This window comes from Trichoplusia ni, chromosome 20, assembly GCF_003590095.1.
Source record: "Trichoplusia ni isolate ovarian cell line Hi5 chromosome 20, tn1, whole genome shotgun sequence".
In the NCBI taxonomy this organism is placed as follows: Eukaryota; Metazoa; Arthropoda; class Insecta; order Lepidoptera; family Noctuidae; genus Trichoplusia; species Trichoplusia ni.
The window spans coordinates 973,090-993,391 of NC_039497.1; the positions used below are offsets into that span (position 1 = coordinate 973,090).

The 20,302-nt window shown below is 38.7% G+C and overlaps 2 protein-coding genes across 5 annotated transcripts; one reads left to right on the top strand and one right to left on the bottom strand.

Moving 5' to 3' along the window:
- Positions 1–34: 34 nt before the first annotated feature.
- Positions 35–15,907, bottom strand: LOC113503913. 4 transcript variants are annotated; one of them, XM_026886057.1, is made up of 10 exons: positions 15,821–15,907; positions 11,695–15,269; positions 10,293–10,317; positions 7,013–7,216; positions 6,582–6,720; positions 6,076–6,274; positions 5,651–5,791; positions 5,091–5,242; positions 3,243–4,890; positions 35–3,014 (listed from the first exon to the last, which is right to left on the bottom strand). In XM_026886057.1, exons 2-10 carry the CDS (start codon positions 15,238–15,240, stop codon positions 2,388–2,390), a joined length of 6,681 nt encoding a protein of 2,226 aa, XP_026741858.1. In that variant the 5' UTR covers positions 15,241–15,269; positions 15,821–15,907; the 3' UTR covers positions 35–2,387. The 4 variants fall into 4 exon arrangements, with proteins under 4 accessions (XP_026741858.1, XP_026741857.1, XP_026741855.1 ...); XM_026886056.1 differs by having other exon boundaries at positions 10,269–10,317; XM_026886054.1 differs by having other exon boundaries at positions 10,248–10,317.
- A 17-nt stretch (positions 15,908–15,924) lies between these two features.
- LOC113503914 (probable 39S ribosomal protein L49, mitochondrial) lies at positions 15,925–16,964 on the top strand. The gene is made up of 2 exons (XM_026886058.1): positions 15,925–16,155; positions 16,460–16,964. Exons 1-2 carry the CDS (start codon positions 15,949–15,951, stop codon positions 16,919–16,921), a joined length of 669 nt encoding a protein of 222 aa, XP_026741859.1. The 5' UTR covers positions 15,925–15,948; the 3' UTR covers positions 16,922–16,964.
- Positions 16,965–20,302: the final 3,338 nt, after the last annotated feature.

Consider the following 20,302-nt stretch of genomic DNA (forward strand, 5'->3'; position numbering starts at 1 on the left):
TGTCAGTGTGTATAAAGTAAAGAAAACACAAGAATTCAGGAGATAAGATATGTTTATTAGACAATTCATACCTCCGGCACGGGGCGAGGGCACGTACCGAACAAAATAATAACTAAAAATAATAATATTGTGAACTAACACACTATCTTTGGAAGAAACAAAACGTCTGGGCTATGGGGGGCTATAATTTGTTCTCTTAACAACAGCGGGGAAACTTCCAAATCACTAAAATACTAGCTGAATAACATTCACATAACTGTCATGGCGTCGGCGACACAAGTAAAGCGCATACAGTCTCTGAACTTATACAATACAAACATGATCGAATTCACATCGCTATTCGTCTACTCAGGACGTACTTAACTTGCAGGGGTATACGCCTAAAGCACACGGCAGCAATACCAACGACAATAGCTACATAATAGTTAATACAAGTTACCTAACCTACACATAACCAAACAAGATAATCGTCACACAAACATTGGAAGACTACCAAATTATTTCACTACAGCTCAACGAGATTTAAAAACGTCGAATTTCTAACAGCGTTACAAACTATATGAAATCACAGATTAATAATTTTCAGGGACTGTATGTTACTTCTGTGAGCATAACTGTCGCTGCACGCTGAGTTATATACGATGGAGGTTACAGTTAACATTGGACCGACCTATATCATTGGACCAAAAATAAAATAGCTAATTCTTCAACAATATAGATATAATTATCATGTTTAACATACACCGCTGCGTTTGTTGCTGTAGCTGCTTTAAATATGGGGTTTATACAGCCTGATAACAAGAAACAATAAATTAACGATAATAACGACATACAGTGTCCACTATACGTCTTGTCAGAATATATTCAGATCTGTGTAAACTATTTGTTTTCCATCTGTCTCTAAAGTTAAAAAAATATACTTTGAATACCGCAGCAACGAACGCAGGGCCACTCATTCTGAGCTTTTATCATATAAAAAGTTTTCAGAACTCTTCATTTATTGGCTCCCGTGTTAAATATGTACATGTGATTATCATACTTTATATATATCTGTCAGGCACAAATTTAATCACCAACTTTTGTATTTTAATGCTTTTAGTTAATTTATTACTTTACTGATAAGTAGGGACATTTATAATTAGATTGTCAAAGTCTCGTCTCGGTGTTTTGTGTATGTATAGTGATTACCAAAAATATGTGTGTAGCTTATAAAGTTGAAAGAAAGTTCGAGTGTTACCTAACGAAAACATCACTACGAAAATATGATAACAATAAATTATGTTCGTATTGTACTTCACGAGGTCACTAACTGTAAATGTCCCTGTAAATAAATTATATAGGTATGTAAATCAACATCAAATCAACATGTAAAATGTGTATTTATTCCAAAATAATTGTTTTAATTCTACTTAATCGGGTTTTAGCTCTATATGAGTTTTAATGCATCCTTATATATATTTAACAGTTGGAAAAATATGTTCCGAGTGATATTCTTACAGTTACGCTATACATTAGTTTACATACATTGTCTAGGTTTATGCGAATGATACGAGGCGATGTGGCGCCACCTGCGGCCAGGCGGCGACCTATCCTACTCCCACTTTAGATCAGCGACGTGAACAATCAATAAATAAATTATAAATGCATATTTCCACCTGACTAGAGAATTTTGAATGTTTCTCAGCAAAGGAACTATATTTTGATGTAGTCAGGGTCAATAAATAGTAACTAATATGTAAGCAGGCCTCTTGAACTTATAATAAATGAGTTATGAAGTAATTGCTGTTTGATTTGTCACAGACCCAAGTCCTTGTGGTATGGAATTAGCTAATGGAAGTTCTAAGCGAATTTTTTAATCACCAGTCTAACTGTGTGTTGTTAGTATAATAACTCCTTGCAGTCAATTTCCTAAAAAATGCAATATATTATGAAACTACAAAAGATACTATATACTTCTACCAGTACTAAGTGTGTTGAGGTATTCTTGTATAACCCTACATGATTGGCAGTTACAGTTAGCAAGTACACATAATATTGAGCAAATGTGTTGTTGCTTCAATATTATTCCTGGCGTAGGATGCCTACAGCTGTAGTCCTAGCCCATTCTACTACACAGGTCTGTGAGCAACAGCAGCCGATGATGATGGTATCTATCACCCAACAAGGTAAGAAGCTCGACACCCAGGATCAACACAAACCGTCGCATCATTTGCACAAAGAAAAAATAATAATTAAAAACCTTTCAGAGTAATATATTTAACACATTTCTTTTCACCATTTTCACAGCACGATGTCCGTCACTACACTAATATATACACAGTATAATTATTAAGGCTTCTCGGGTGCTCTCACTTATTGCAATGTCCTGGCGGCTGCGCGACGCGGCGCTAGGGCCGCGCGTCGGGCGGCGCCAACACGGTCTGCGGGATCACCGTCAGCGACCTCGGGATGTTGGGCAGCAGCAGCGGGGCCTCGCTCAGCACCGTCAGCCCCGCGCCCAGCCCCACGCCCAGCGCTGGGCCCGGCCCCGGCCCCGGCCGCAGCGTGGGCGACGACACCAGCAGCGCCGGCGACGACACCATGGGCGACGCCACCGTCTGCGACGTCACCGTGGCCGTCTTGGCCGGGATGGGGGCTATGGTGATGTTCTTGAGGCCCACATTCTTCAGTATGGTGGCCGCGTTGGACCCGATGGGCCCGAGCTCGGGCACTTCCTTCTTGTCCTTGTCGTCGGCGGCCACGTTCTGCACGACGCTGCCGCCGTTGCCCAGCATGGCACACTGCGCGTTGGAGGGCTGGATGTCGCTGGCGGCGGCCTCGTCGGCGGGCCGCTTGGCCTTGTCCCCGTCCTGCAGCTGCTGCAGCTTCTCCCGCCGCATGATGCACATCTTGTTGTAGTCCTGCAGCGTGATGTGGTACCGCTTGCCGGACGACATGACCTGCACCAGGCTGGGCAGAGTGCGCCCGTCCACCGCCACCTGCGTTGGCTCGCGGGCGATCTTCGCTAGGTTCTCCTGAAAACCGAACACAATTTGACATAAATATTTTGATGTAACAGACTAGATTGCTTAAACAAATCATACAAAATATTAAAGCTTACTGGAAGCTTTTGTGCTACATGTAATATAATGTTAATAGGTACTCAAAAATTTCGGAGTAGCTAGATGGCACAGGTATCGGAATCGCAGTGTAAATTAGGTATGAGTTAAATTACTACAATTAATTAGTTAAGCGGGATATACCTGAGTAATAGGCATGAGTGTAGGTCTCCAGGGTTTGCTGGTCGTCTTAGGTTTCTTCGGGGCATCGTCCTTCTTATTAGGAGTATCCTTCTTCTCCTTGGGAGTGACGACGGGCACGGGCGGGTCGAACTTGGTACTGACGGGAGTGGACGCGGCCACGGGCAGGGGCGCCGCCGCGATCTCCGTGGGGTCTGAGGCCGACACGCCCTTCACCAGCTGCTGTATATTGTGCAACACGTTCTGTATCGCCTTCCTACCCTGAGCGTTGGGAGTGTTGATAGCTATCAACTCTGGCGGCAACGGCTTTGACTTAGCCTTATCACTCTTTGAAGATTTCGTTTTCTGTACCGGTCCAGGAGGCGGCTTGAACTTATTAGTCTCTTTCTCAGCCTCGTTCTGATTTGACTTTAAGAGGCTCTTGCCGTTCACCGCCGGTTTCTTTCTGAACTCTATGAGGCTGACCGACTCGGCCCGCTTCGGCGTCTCGCTTGCAACATTGTCGTAAGCTCTCAGTCTGTTCTGTATGGAGTCACTATACGTCGAGGCGTGTGGAGTAGCGTTTTGAGCTAACACGAGATCCCCATTCCTGAAGTACTTTTCTAAGAGAATAAGATGGCGCAGGAATGAGGATTGGTTTCCGTACGGTCGCTGTAGCTCGTTCCATAGCTTCTTAGTTTCTACGTCATATTGTATCATAGTATTACATTTTTCCCAACCTTCTGGGGTCACGCCTTTCACATTATTAAACTCTATATTACATTGTAAGTTCATTTCCTCCTCCCCTGGGAACAATTCTCGTACTGATATCGAGGGGTTTGTCTCCAGTCTTTTGACAGGATTCGAGTATTTCTGAACGTCTGAAGACTTTTTATGGTCTTTATTCTTTGACAGCTCACTTAGATTCTTCTTGACTTGTGTGAAACTTTCTGACATTTGCCATTTGTTCTTGAGTGTGGTGATGTCGGCTGGTCGCTTGTTTGGTATCGACTCTATAGTGCATTCTTCGTTCAAGGATATATTCTTGAGGATAGGAATACCAGTTTCTTTAACTTTCTCTTCATCAGTATCACTGCTCCTGACCCTTTCCTTATGTGAGAGTATTTGTCCTAGTTTGTGTATTCTCTTGGAGTTCTTTTCGTTGATTCTGTGTTGGCTGCCAGGTTTCTGTATTCCTGAGAGGTTGTGTACTTTGAGTATGTTCCTCTGTTTCTGGGTGAGGTTGGGTTTGGGCAGGAACTGAGCGGGGTTGTTCTGCTTCTGCAGGAGGTACTGTAGTTCCGTCTGTTTGTCGAGAGGGATAATCGGGGCGTCGATATCGCACTGCATGTCCGCTTCAGATCCATCACTCGGTGGGTTTTCATTTGGTTTCGTGGCATTGGGTACTAGGATCTTATTTGAGGATATTAAGCTCTCGATGTCTTCTTCTAGAGGTTGTTCCTTTCCATCGCTGTCTTCTTTCTTGTCCTTTTCTGGAGTGCTTTCACTGGTCCTTTCAGAGGACTCGCTATCCATTTTGTCGGGTTCCGTGGATTTCCTCTGCTTGGACTTGGCTCTCTGCTTCTTCTTTACTTTGCCATCTTCTTGAGTAACGTCTTCTGTTTCGTTTTCAGATGTTTGTGGTATTTCGATGTTGTATATGAGAAGTAGCCTGGAGACAAATAATGATATTAGTATTTATTGCATAAGTACTAATAAAATAAAGAAATATGTCAAGTGCAACGGCAAATCTACATTCTAGTAACTAGGCGTGATTTGTTCACTCAATTTTAAATTACAGATGAACAGCTCCTGAAAATTAATAAGCCAAGATTCATTATTCTAATTTCAGTAATAAAGCAAGATACTCACTTGCGTCGATACCCTGACGCGTAGGCATCGTTGTGTCCGGGCCGCTGCAGCAGCGTGCAGTAGTAGCGGCAAGTCTTGCATAATACAGGCCGCTCCGTGAACTGTACTGGCACGCCCGCCGACTTCAGATGCGGGTTTAGTTCCAGGTAGCCCTGGGGAAATACAGGTTGGGTTAAATATTGTAATCATAGGTTTCATTTTTTATTTTCCAGTAATTATATTATACTGTCTTATCTTTCAAATCAGGGGATTTCTTTTAGTCATAGACTCAAAATGCAGCAGTTAAGAATTTTGATGTAATGGGCATCTCTGAGGGTCCATCCACTAGGGGCGTTGAATAGCCAAGGTGTGCCAAATTTAGGCTATTTAAATAATTATCTTAAAGCATTATCTTGATACACTATAAATATGACACCTGCATATACCGCCATGATGGGTAGTAGGGGCAACACCAGATATTTTACTTATTGTCATAGCGCTCAGAGCAGAAAGTACATGAGCTCATAGGCGGGGAGGAGGTACGGGTGCTATAGTGCAGGCTTCCCCAGTGGCGGTGTTACCTGGTGTATGAAGTGCACGTTGTGATGCTTGGTGATCCTGCGGCGACACAGCGCGCAGGCCAGCAGCGGCGCCAGCGCGGCGTAGTGCGGCCCGCACAGCGGCAGCGTGTGCAGGCCCGGGTAGTCGCACTTCAGCTTCAGCTGGCCATAGGGACATGGGTCACAACACCGGACAGACAATACATATCAACACGGCAACAACAATCATGGGAGCCCTATATACTTGTTGTTAAAACGGCAATACAAATACATCATCTCTAAAAAATTCAGCTGACAAACTATCATCGTTCATGAGATACCCGGTAATAAACAACGTAACCTTAGTTGGAGAACTTCATTTTGACCCTTGTATGAGGCACTATGAGTTTTTAAATAAAGCGAGAAACAAATGATTGCATTATAATGATGTCAGGTTCTCTCCTCACCAGTTTGTTGACGCTGCTCCTCATCTTGATGAGCCACTTCCTGCGTATGGAGTGGTCAGCCGGCCTCGCGCAGCCCTCGGTGTGACACAGAGCCACGCGCGCGGACCCCGCGCCCGCTACTGACGTGCTCACTGTGTTAGACTCCTCCTCACTGTCCTCTTCCATCGGAGGGCTTGAGGCCTTCTCTGATTGGTTACTACTGTAAGATAGATTATATTGTAGAAAATTGCAAGTGTGGTCGGTGAAGTATCGGGAAGCTTAAATAAAAGTTCTTAAAAATCAAAAAATGAGATATGAGATGAGGTCCAAACTGAACACTTAATTACTATTAGCAAATTACTACCTTTTATAGTAAAAAATAAATGAAAGCTCATCCATCTTGTACATGCTGAAACAATCCCGTTATTTTAGTATATTTTACTAACTTGAACACGTGCACAAGCTTGGTATCTGCAAGACTGTGGAGGAATCTCTTTTATTTACTGTATATGATAAATATAACATACTTGTGCAGCGAAGTGATAGGAATGTCGAGCGGCTGCTTGTTGAAGGGTCGCTTCCTGTAGGAGGGGCAGTTGGCGCGGCGGTCCACGTGCCGGTAGCAGGCGTCACACAGGCAACTGTCTATCGTCAACTTCTCTTCATCTGGTAAAAGATAAAAGTGTTACAATGTTGTTAAGAACTGTGTAATAATACCCGCGAATAAAAAGCTTATATTTGGATCCAACCCGATAGTAAAAAAATTGGCAAATGATATGAAAAATTGGTCGACCTGTGTGAGAATGAAAGAGTAACAAATATGAACATAACTTTCGCGTTTATCAAATAAAATAATTAATGCTTAATTGCGAAATTAAAATATTATACATTTTTGAAATCACTTATAAATATATTATGATAGATTTAAACTATAATATAACTAGTAATTAGTACTTACTGTCTAAAACCTTCTTCTGTCGCTCCGAGCTCTTGATCTGCGCGATATGACAGGGCGTATCGAACAGGCCGAACTTGCCGCCACAGTAGAAGCACTGGTCCATGCACAGCCGGCCCGGGTGAATGCTGAAGGATGACGCCTTCTCCGGGATCACCAGGTTCAATGTCTCCTTGGGTTCCGCTGGTTCAGGAGCGGCTTCTGGGTCTGTGGACAGGTTGGCATGTTGTTTGTGTGTTTGGGAGAAATTTATGAGAAGTGACGTAGCTACTACATACGTATAATGAGTATGATGTTGAGCGTGAAATTTTGAAAGGCATAAAATTTGACTACAAATAAGGTTTTATTTTGAACTGAACATTGTTTATTTAAGCCTTTTTAAAGCTCTTTATAATGTACACTAATAATAGTTCCACTATATGTTTTTTACGCAGTAGTAATAGACACAAGACATGGCTTCAGTGTTCGTCCTTTCAAAACCTAGGAGTGGATCTAAAATGGCTACCGTTTATTTTCAAACATCTGGGCATAATCATAAAAAATCGAAAAAGTTAACTAACACAACTTTTTCGTTTAGATAAATGGAATTTTGTGTGTTTACGGAAAATTTGTGAGTCACCACTCCGGGCCAGCGATAATCGAATTTTGATAATTAACAGCTAAATACGGCTATCAACTATAGGGAAATTTAAATAGGAAATTACTAGGCAGTTGAACTAAATTTGGCTATTTTGAAGTTATCAAATAATTTAACATAATGCAAATAAAAGTGAATCTAGAGCTCCTAGAAGCTGTCATAGTTCTATTCCAGCTGCGTAGCTAGGCATGTTTTCAAAACCAATATTATTCTATTGGTTTGGTACTTTATCCGACTAGTTTCTAGACTTCCATTGTTGGGGCTATTCTACTGGTTTTAAACGCGCAGCTTATCTCCAGGTAACGCATTAGCCGTTGTTAAACAGAAATGTCCCATTTGAAACTATACATATTTATAATGACCGTAAAAAAAAAAAGAAATCTATTAAGACTGCGAGATAGACAATAAAAATATTACTCGCAATTTTTTTGCCTTTCTCTGAACAATAAAAATTGACAAAGACAAAGATGCTTTAAAGTTTAGGGACTTGAGACGATGTGACATATGCATATACAAAGAAGTGACGTCCCGCGTAAGTTTTATTCCTTTACAATCAATTTGTTGACTAGACAAAAGAGAAAAAATACGTATACGTACTATTATACTACCTCAAGTACTCAATAAAACCCTATAACACAAATCAACCATAAAAAACAGACATTCGCGTATAAAAGTAGATTATGTATTCACAATAAATTTGTTTTTTTTTTTCATCAGAACCAATCAAGTGGTTTCCCCGTGGAAGTGCAACAGACAAACAAATATAGACATACGTACACGTACAACACAAGTATGAATGAGATAATTAAGCATACTTTTCTTTGTGAAAACACGGAATAATGAAACATGCGTTACAGTTGTCATGCGATGAAGCTTGCTGTGTCGACAGTCGACACCTCGTTAGAAACCTAGTTATACCAAGGTTAGATGTGTTTGCCTACGTTGGAAGCCTACACGCGATATTTGGACAAAGCCAGATATTCTATTGAGCCTCAAAATAGAGCGGTTACATTTAGGCTAGACTGATATTTATAGGGCTTGGATATAGTCGTGATTGGCGAATTAATTGAATTTAAACTTTTTAAAAGTAAACCTTAAGGAAACTTCAGTATAATGAATTAAAAATAAAAGCTCCATTTAAGCATTTTGAGAACTAGTAAGCTTTTAGGCTTTAAGATTTAATTTTCTATTTAATCTATTCTTTTAAAAACTAGCTGTTTAAATTTTCATGTGTTTAAAGTCAACAGATATATTACAAGTTGGTTGGTTAAAAGCGCCAGTCGGTCTAGAAAAAAAGCGACCAGTAGACATTTCTGACTAAACGTACTTTCATAAAGATTTTTACTACAAAATTATTGGACCTTATTTATTAAATCGTGCAACCAGTCAATACTATTATTTAGTGATATGTAGTGTAATACATATTCGTATTTAATGCTATGTTCGGTCCCCTACAGGAAGGATGTAGGTGTATTAATAAACGGCTATTGAGACCCAATGTCGCTAAATTATTGGCAACGATATTTGAAACCTGTCTGAAACTTAAATGATAATGTTACTCGGTATTAAACAATAAACATAATTACTTTTATTGTTTTTTTTTACGCTAAACAACGTAAGCAAAAATATAGAAAGGAGGACCTACACTCGATTCTGTCTATTAAATTTTGTATCAATTTTGTATCTATATGTTTTAAAAACTAAAATATAAATAAACCACTGATTATTTCTGTGGTTTATTTGATTTGATATTCTTTAATGTTGTATTACATTCGATTTTACTTTTATATTTAACTTACTTAGACTGAAAAAAAAATCTTAGAAATTTTTAGACTTTTTTAAGTTCAAATTGAGTATTGTTAGCTTTTAAAGCCTGATTTAGCTTCGACCTAAGTTTGCAGTGGTCTCCACAGCAATTTGACTATTTTAAGAGTTAATACTGCTTAATTCAGCAAAGCAAAATGCACGACCTAGATACCATCTTGTCCTAAACCAAAAAAAAATAATGTCTCTTGTAATTCATTAACATTTTGAGAAACAAGTTAGTTTCAGTTATTTTGTTACTTATTGTTAATATTATTAGAGATTATATAGGTGAGTATATATTAGAAATAACATGCATAGCTTATATTAAATTTATTAAGTGGTTTAAAGCATTCATTTGATTTCAGTTAGCTATCAAAATTTATAGTAGTCTTTTAATATAAATTTTAATGAACTAATGAAATCCGTTTGTACACACACGATATAGATTTAAAAAAATACAATATTTACGCTTTCTGGGTAATTTTTCTTTTACAGATAAACTCTCCAATTGGTTTTATCATATCTAAAATACTCTTAAAGATGCTGAATATAAGTATTTCAAATATGAGACAACTGTTTCTTGAATATATTGGAATCAGCTTCAATTTATCTAAACACAGTTTCAAATGAGACTGTAACTTTTTCTCTTATACAGCTATATTTTAAGTCCTTTTTTAAAGACCTTTTGTTGCACGATTATCGTACAGTTAAATGTGCTACGACTACATAAGTACCTATGTGATATCGTGTATGTACATAACGCCAGTGTGTAGTGGGGTGAATATATCCACACACCATGATTGTTAAGACGATTACTGTAATGAGTCTTTCTGTGCCCACCGTCAGAACCCGCGCCGGCCGCGCCCTGTAAACAATAGCAAACATATTAATTATATATTCATAATAATCTTAGAGTGTTCTCATAAGTATCTCGGAATTTCTGTTATTTAATTAATGTTTGGCTATTTTCCTAAAACTTTTGACTTTAATAATTATTAAACTTATAATTTTAAGGGAAATTGACTACAGAATAATCAAAATAAAGTGGAAGGCATAAAAGGTATTACAAAAAGAACAACTAGAAAAGTTTAACAATTCTTCAAATTCTTTTCCAATAGAATTTTGCAATTTATTTGTTTGTAAGACACTTTGCTACTATTTTAAAGACAAGCAATTAATGAATAAGACAAAAGGTATTTTTGTGTCAATATATGGGAAAAAATATTTTCTGCAGCAGTAGTAATAGATACAGGCAGTGAAACTAATAAAATGTGATTAAAAGTCACTAAAAGCTTACGAAATGAACTTATTTGTAGATGAGAATGTAACTATTGTGTCGTATAAAATAAAAATTTAAAAGCTCAATTCAAATAAGCTTACAATGATTACCTGTGACTTAAGTATTGTACTTTATTCTACTTTTGAAAGCTCAATTATGTAAGACAATTAATTACATAAGTAACATTATCTAAATCCCCTTATTTAAATAAGCGCTTGGTTAGATAGTTATCAATGTGACAGCAAGATAAAGGAAAACAAAATGTGTTTTGTTGTGAACACTGATAAAATAATGGTAATCAAAGATTATAAATTATTCGCAAGTTACAACTAGTAAAATATTTGCGAAGAGAAAAAAATGCACAGTACATTGCGATATTTTAAAACTACTGAGTGAAACTTGATTTTTTTTTAGAAAAAGTTAACTTAGAAATTAAGAATCAACAAAATCTGTTCATCCAATACGAAGTTACAAACATAAAAATTGCTTTTAATCTACATTTGACGTAAAAAATGCAACTTTATTTTTTAACTTGCAAGATTTGATAACAGACTGACAGACAGAAAGCCCTAGGGGTTTTAATATAAATGTAATCTACTTCCCGGTCTCTGATGTCTATTTTTTTACGTCAAATGGATATTACGTGATAATAATGCAATACTATGCTATGTCATACAGCTGATCTGACAGACAGAACTAAATAATTAAAAAAAGGTAAAAAATTAAAAATAGGTAAACAATCTTGGGAGTCTTTTTGTCAAAAATTCGGTTTCACAAGAAAACTCGAAAAAAGAGACACAAATTAAATATGCGATGCGTAGCCTTACTTTTATCTAGTACCTAAACATTTGGAGTCTACTTTTATAATCAATGCTAACCTGAGAAGAAGCCGGTGTCCAGCAGTGGGGTGTATAAAGGTCCATATTAGTATTATTATGTATGTAAGTAAGTATGGTATCTCACCTCGCGCCTCTCAATGGTGTAGTAGGCGTCATCCTCGTTGGCCGCCTCCCCGACCTCCGGCGCCGGCTTGCCGGACCGGTACTTGCTCTTCTGGAACGTCATCTTCAACGAGCTCCTGTGCTTCTTCTTATCCCCTGCCCCCCTGTTCAACTTTATCACAGTCTTCAAAGTCCCAGTGTAATCGCCCTGAGACTTCGCATTCTTGCTCTTGTTAGACATCATGCCACTGTATATCCTCTCTTTCTCTTTTAGTTTTTCAATCTTGGCTTCCTTTGCAGCTTTATGAGTGAGCAAGCCAAGCGTTCTGAGAACATTTTCTTTACGTTTCTGACTCTCAGGAGTCTCGTTTAACACGTTGCTGGGTCCAGCCTGGCACTCGGTTGAGTTGCGCGCCGATTTACTTTTAGCACCCTTAGAAGGCTTTGTTTCGGGTTCCGCAGGTTTACTTTCGGCAGGCTTCGCTTCAGCAGTTTCTGTAGGCTGAACCTCCTCAGGTTTAGGTTCAATTGTCTCAGTCTTTTCATCAACATCTTCTTTAGTTACTTCTGGCAATACTTCTGGAGTTTGGGCAACTTCTGATTTTGTTTCGATGTCAACAATTGTGGCCGTCGTTGCCGCCTCCTCAACAGGTGTTTCAAGTTTTGGCTCCTCCTTAGGGACATCGGCGACTTTAGAGCTTTCCACTGTAACAGACTCAGAAGCTGAAATCTCGTCCAAAACTTTTATAGTCTCTAATGGTGGAGGCAGTGCTTCAGTTTCCATAGGCACCGCTTCAGGCGACTTGATAGCGACCGGTGTTGGAGTGATGGACACAGCCGGAGATAGATTCTGGTGTGACGGCGATTTGATCTTCTCAATCGTAGCCATCTTGTCATCAGTGTCAATAGTCGATTCTGAAGATTTCCTCGACATGGATTCCCTAGACTTTCTCTTAGAGATAATCTGAACGTCATTGTTAATCTTAGAGTCGACTACGCGAGGCGTGATCGATATCTGACTAGAGTCCAGCACGTGGCCTCCCAGGTTAGGATTTGAGCTCGACGTGTTGGGGTGGAGTGTCGCGAACTGGTGGAGGTCGACCTGAGTGGATGACACAGGTGCAGATTTATCCACGGACTTCCGTATTTCCGTCAGAGTAACATCTTTCCCAAGAGACTTCTCAAATATGCTGATAGCATCAGACTCTCTTGAGTGGTTAGAGCTTGTAGACTCTTTCCTTGAGCTAAAACTATTCCTTTTAATTAGAGTGACTGAGTTAGGCAACTCAACGTCGGTGGACTTCCTCACTTGATCTCTCTTGACTATTGAAATAGCAGAGTTGTTCTCAAAGCAACTCAAAACATTCTCTTTTTCAAATGGCTTTTCTGGCGATCGTACCGATTGAATGTCCTTCAATGGCTTGATGTCACCAGACTTGGGTATTAAAACCACGTCATTAGTAACCATCATTGGTTTGTTGCCATCAATGGCTTTGGACTCCATTTGTCTTCTCTTATCAAATTCTTCGAATTCTTTAAGTCTGTCCATGAGCTTATCAATACTGGCAACAGGACTACATTTGAAAGGTATATCGAGCTTCGCACCCTTTACTGGTTTCTCCGCCGAATCTTCCTCATAATGAAGCCTAATGTTCTCACCGTCGTCATTCTTCGACGGCGTGTTCTCATTGCTAACAGGAGATATAGTATCTTTGTCTTTTACAGGCGTTTCTGGAGTAGGGACTACATTGTCTACATTGTTCAAAGGTTTGGCTAGGCCATAGAATTTAGAGGCAGTCTTTGTCTGCAATTGGTCAGGGGTGCTATCAGTAGTAGTAGAAGTAGAAGTGTTGGACTCAGCGACCATCTCATGGTCGCCGTCAATGTTCTGATCGAGGTTGTTGATGAGATCGTTGATCTCTTTGGTGAGGGTGTCGATGGTCTCGACCTTGTCGTCGGCGGGCTCGGCAGGCTCGGGCGCGCTGCTGCTGGCGCTACCGGCCTTGGGCGCGGCGCTGGCGGGGGGCGCGGCGCGCGAGGCGGCCGCCACCTTGCGGCCCCGCCGAGCCTTCCTTATGTTCTTCGACACCTCCTTAGAGTTGAATGTCTTGGACATACTAGTCAATATACTACTACGAGCATCAAAAAGCGTATCGTTTTCAGTCTTCATTAATATTTTCTCTTCTATTTCTGCTGAATTTAAATCCTCTAATTTTATCCTATTACTATTATTGTTGTCAGAGTCTAATGAAGTACTTCTTTGTAAGCTCATTTTCTTTTTATCTTTTGCATTTATGATACAGCTAGGCTCCGCTTCCAGTTTGGTTTCAGCTAGTTTGGAGTCAACATTTAGAGAAGGCACTTTTTCAATAGTCGAGATCTGTACATTATTTTCAATATCTATATCTAGGTCAGTCTTAGATTTATCTAGTTTTTTGTTGAGCTCCTTGCTGTCTGTGTCGTTGAGAGTCTCACTCATGCTCAAGTCCGACTCGGTGATATCTGAGCACTTGGATATCTCACTGCCATCTCGAGAGCAAGAGCGTCCTCTCTTCAACTTCTTACAGTCTTCAGGAGTGTCAGCTGTGTCTGAAGCCTTAGAATCTGAATGAAGTCTGCGCCTCTTCTTTTGTTCCTTAAGCACAACTTCACTCAGCAAGTTGTTTTTGACTTTCCTAGGTTTGCCACTGCGAAGATTTTTCCCTTCAAATAAAGAAGGACTATTGCTTCTCTCAGAGCGCATGGAGTAGGGGCTGGTGCGTGAACCAATCACCAGGCTGCCTGGTGAGTCTCCAAGCATTGTCTTCATCATGGCTAAATCAGAACTGAGTCTCTGTCTCCTACCTGCGGTCTTGGGGCTGGAGGATCTAGAGTTAGGTGATGTTTCCTCAACTGGCTCTGTCTTTATCTCAGAGGCAGGTATTAATGGGACGGTTTCTTTGTCTTGGGACTCTTCAGTTTTAATTTTTAATCCAGGCTTCCTCCCTCTCTTGACAGCTTGCTTTATAACATTCTTAACTTTTTCTTTAATAACAATAGCTTTTTTGCTTCTTAAAGTTTTCCTAATACCCAAAGGTCTTTTCTTAACTATAGCTTTTGGTTTAGCTATAGGCTTCTTGGCTTCTTTGGATGTCTTGGGCTCGTCTGCGGTGGACTTCTTGTCATCATCAACAATATCGGAGGCCTTCTTGCGGGCTCTGGTCTTGGGTTCTATCACGGTGTCCTCATCAATACTCTTATCTAGTTCTTCTTTAGCTTGTTTAGTTTTCATGTTGGAATGTGTGGTGGGAGATGTCCCCGTTCTTCCGACATCAGGTAGAAGCTGGCTGTCAGCTTTGCTCCTGTTAGTCGATCTGAGATTGATCGACGAGGTGCCCCGGCACTTGTCTGCAGCTCTCTGCTTGCTGGCGTCTGAGCTCTGGCTCTCACTGTCTGTGTCCTGTGGGGAGATGTCAGGCAAGCTCTCCTCTGGGCAGGTGTCACAACCACTGTCGTCTTTATTCATAAAAGAGATACTTTTCAGTTTCACTGACTCCTTAACCTTTGTGACAGGACGACTTTGGGCCATAATACATCATTGTTAAATGCCATCTGGACCTGGAAAGCGATAAGCACACGTTAATCACCCTTGCTCCCCTATATTCAGTCATATGGTGTACAAACACACTTGTTGAACTACATCAAACATAACTCCTAACTTAAGTTAGTTAAAAGAGTATTTTTTTAATATTTATATTGTTGATATACTAAATTAACGTACTGCACACTCAATTGTGCTGATATTTGGCACAATTCACATAAAAATCGTGTCTACAGAACGTGGTAAACAAAAGCCAACGCGCACTAATCAACAAGTTCGCGCAATATTATCACATTTATTTGTCATATTTAGACTGGATTTACGATTTGTTTAGGTACACCAAACTGTTGACAACTCAATTAAGTATCAAAATAACTATTAAAATCTATCATTACATGTGAAATCGCGCCGGAAAATTCATGAAAACTCGATGTTTTGGTGGCGAGGCCGCGGGTGACACCTAACGCCACCTACAGCTGAGCGAGTGCGTATGCGTCGAGCGAACGAAAGCACCAAATCATTTCCCCAGCCGTGGCGCACCTCTGCAATGTCCTCACAAAATACTCACAATTTATCCAATGAAACCTCCAAAAACCACAATAAACAGTTAATTGGATACACAACGCACCATAATATGCGAAAAAGTTCAATATAAACACGCGATTAAACTTAGAAAACGATTTTTGAAAAGCCCAAATGACTGCAGGCGTCCGCCATAATGTTTCCTTCGAAACGAATAATATAGTTCTTATTGCTCTTGTAGCAATTCTCTATTCGCTATTCAAAATGGCGACCGTGTTGCGTTCACAGTGCGCGTTTGCGCGACTTTTTGCTGGAAAAACTGTACAAATCCTGAACAACTCGACTGATTTGGGTGCAAAACTTGGTCCGGGATCACAATCGGTAATTATTTAATTATATTTTCACTCGCGTCGAGTCGTAATGTCGCTTTGACCGCGACATGTGACAGAACTATGGGTGTACAACGCGCCGCACAGGTTTCTCGTGGCTTTATTCCTTGTCACATTAATTTTATTTTCAGAATGACATTTTGATTAATTAACGTTGTGGGAAGTAATATGCATAATGTTATACATCAATTTTGTAGTCATTGTGGGATATTCAAAGTGGTTTAAAGTTTTTAAAAGTTTTGGGGTTATGTTGATTTTCGAATTTTTATTAATTTCTTTTTTTGTCTTTGTTTCAGGTACTATCAAGGAAGTACTCAAACTACGCTCATTCCCCATTCGTAACCAAAATAAAAGAACAATATGACTACGAAATCGTAAAAAAGCCAGCAGAGTGGGCGTTTGTGGAGAGACTGCTTCCGTTTGAGACGATTCCCGCAGTTTCTCCAAAAGAGAGCTACCCTTCCGGATGGATCCCACCAAAAGAAGAAGCTGCTAATCTCCCTTATTTTATCGCAAGAACAAAAAACCATGAAGTACCAATTTATTTGGAGATAACGTACAGAGGCATGCGTAAAATAACAAAAATTAGGAAGATTGAAGGCGATATATGGTTGTTGAACGATGAAATTAAAAGCTACTTAAAGGAAAAAAATAACAGATATGTAGAAACCCGTGTTCACGAAATCGGTAGATTTATAGAAACTAAGGGTGATTACGTACATGATCTAATGCAGTGGGCATATTCCAAAGGGTTTTAGTCAATATTAATTTTTTAGTAGAAAAATAAATTGATTTAGTAAACTTCTTCGTTTCATTTACATCGTTTACTCAAAAAACTGATTTCTTTACCCCAATAGTGAAAATTACTCATACATATTACATTGCATTTACTAATTGATCCCTAAATTGTTGTCGTAATTATGATATGACTTACTCATTTTTATACTGTTGAGTAATTAGCCTATGAGCATTTAATTGTACCTAGGTAAATTGACTTTGTGCACACTAAAGTTTTTTGTTGGCTAAATAAATGCTCTCTGTAAGATGTATTTTAGCTTTGTGTACAAATCAGAAATAATGACAGAATAAGTATAATTATACTTGGAATGCTTTTTAATTGTACTACTGAATTGATCAAAAAATAGTAATTATTCAACAATTAAACATTACACGTAACACATAATCATGTTTCACGTTCATTATAATCAAAAAATCACAAGGTTGAGAATTTTTTTTTTCAAGCAAACTAAATAATATTTATAAAAATAATCTGCCAAGACCCGATCAAAACTTGTTGGGAGGGTTGTACGCGGCATGAAGTTTGATGATGTTGGCCGCCGCTAGGGGCGCTGCGCGCGGCGGAAGGTTTTATCTACGTAGCTATATAACATCCGCCCGACAGCGATGGGCCTCTCCACGATACATATTTTCGATACGAACTCACTCTTCTTTGTTAAAAACAACTTTTATGTACATTATATGCGTTAAAAAACGCTTTAGCAGGCTTTTCACGAGTCAATTACGCTCCACAACACCACATAACTTTTAGGTTACTTTTATTGCAATTAACTTTGTTGTTGAACGTTAATTCCTCCATATATTCACGTAATTGGGTCTGTTATCGTTAGAAACTTTATTTAAGTCGGTGTTTCAAAACATACAAGCTAATCGGGGATCGATATTGTACATTTACGGTATTATTACGTAAGATGATATGTATAAAGTGTGTAACATAGTTATAATGATTTTCAAGGCCAAGCGCTTTCAGAATGACACGTGTACATTATAGGTATTTACGATTGCACAACTCGCATGCTAAGCGAACACGGGGGATGGTATTTCATTTAATAATAACAGAGGTTATTTATTGCTATTCAATGATCGGATGTAAATTTATTGAAAAATGGAAATAATGTTACCGTTCTTATTTAGAATATTAAGTGTCTAGTTTGTTGCGCTGCGAGTATTCAGCAAAGTCTTTACAATTTCGACATATTTCATTGGATTTTCGATTGCTTTTTTAGCTAACATCGTGCGTCTAATAGTGTTTGGTTAATTTTATGGCGGTTTTCGGTGAGGTTACGTGTAGGTCACAACGTGAGCGTTGCTAGGTCCCAGTTTGCGTGGGAGGTTACTATTTTCAGGAGGCCGGGACGCCAAACCGTGATTAAATGGTTGGCTGAATAGAAATAGCCATGATTTATATTTGAATTAAGTAGGTTGGTAAAGGTAGTTCATTTTATACTGGAAATTCGTCAGTAGTTTAATAGATTGGTCTATTTAATTGAACTTCACATTGTGAATTACGAAGGACTAATTTTACGTAAATAACTAAAATTACCCACGTTTTATAATGTTGACATCTACCTACATTTTAAAGTTTGAATTATGAATGCAAATTAAAAAAGTAGGTAGGTTGTAAAGTTCGTATTTTAAATTGAATAGTTTTTAATAACTTACGTATAGGGCTTGGATCTTTGTATAAACATCTATCTGTGTGTGTTTAATACCAGCCTGTAGATGTCTTACAGTTTGGCAATGTCCTTTACTGATATGCAGAAAGATGAGGATCGGTCACCACGCTTGCGCCACTTCATGTTTTCGTCACCAGATTTCAATATTTGGAATACAGGTTTCTTGAATATTTAACGATATAAAAACGAATGTGTTTTGTTCCTTTTTGAACAGGAATGAAACCTTTGCTTTTTTAATGATCGTCGATCGTCAAGTGGTTTAGTTTAATGTATAATATTGGATGTGTTTTTTCTTTTGTATGACAAACAATAGATCATATTACAGTAAATAGAACTTACTCAATGTATGTTGCTAAGTCCCAGTAACACCTCACCAGCCTGTCCTTAACTTTAAAGCGGATTTCCTTTGTAATTTTTCTTGTACAGAATTCGTGAGTCGTGATTTTTAATTATCTATGAAACAGTTGAAAATATTTTTAGATTTTGATTTCTTGTCTAAGTATAAGAAGTAATCGATTAGTAATTTTTGTGTATCCAACCTTTTTTTACCTGGTGAAATCCTCATGGACTTTTTCCGCCCTGGGAAGGCTTAGAGGTGTGCCGGACTCTTACCGGCTAAAACCTCCGGAGTGCTTCACCCTTCCCTTGTACCTGAGACCACGGGAACGCGATGCAAACTACCGCGATATCGGAACTTGAAGGAATCTTATACAAACGACAAAATCAAATAACATTTTTATAAAAATAATTTAATTAATAGCAAATGGACTGCAATCTCTATTTTATTTAAATAAATAAGGTCCTATTTGTACTTATCAATTGAAACAAGAGAAATAGTGTGATGAATAACAATTGACAATAATTAACTAATTGGCTAGTTTACATGAGTATCTAGTTATGACGACTAAAACAGTTTTCTAATTCTCGGTAGCCTGATTTACTTTTAAAATAGAAGGATTGGTTCTACAGGACTTTTTCTCGGAAATGTAGCATCGCGATGTCATGTTTTTAAAACCTCTCAAACAAATCTTAGCTCAAATCTTTACATAATGTCAGAAATAGGTACATATATAGATTCTCATTTCCAATTAACTTCTTTTTTAAGTTTAAAATATTACTTCCTGTACTACTTATATTTTTATATTCATAAACAAGATAAATATAATTTATTAAAGATATTCCAGATTGTAAAAAATAGTTCGTTTTACGTAACAAAAGTACATGAAACATAGAAACTGATCAAAGGCGAGTTGTATTTGCGGCACGTTGTATTCTATAGTCTATTTAACAGCACCTAAACCTGGTGATTCAAGGATACGATTTTTTTTTAACAATGAACTTATGGCTCAATTACAGATCATATCTAAAGCTCTCTAAATTATCTTTTTATAAGAGCAACGAGAGCTTTGCTGGGGGAAGACGGAAGACAACAATTAGGTATTTTGTAGCAGCAGAAGTTGGTTAAACCAATCAAATTTTAAACATAACACAGTCGAATTTAATGAGTTACAGTTGTGCTATTACCTACATAATTGTGTAGGCTTAATGCCTGCTTACGCACCAATTATTCCTAAATGCCACTGAAAAATACTCGCACTTTGTAATCTGACTTCTTTCTTTAGCTTACTGTTTAACGTGTCTCTCTATCAGTCTGTCTGTCTTTTC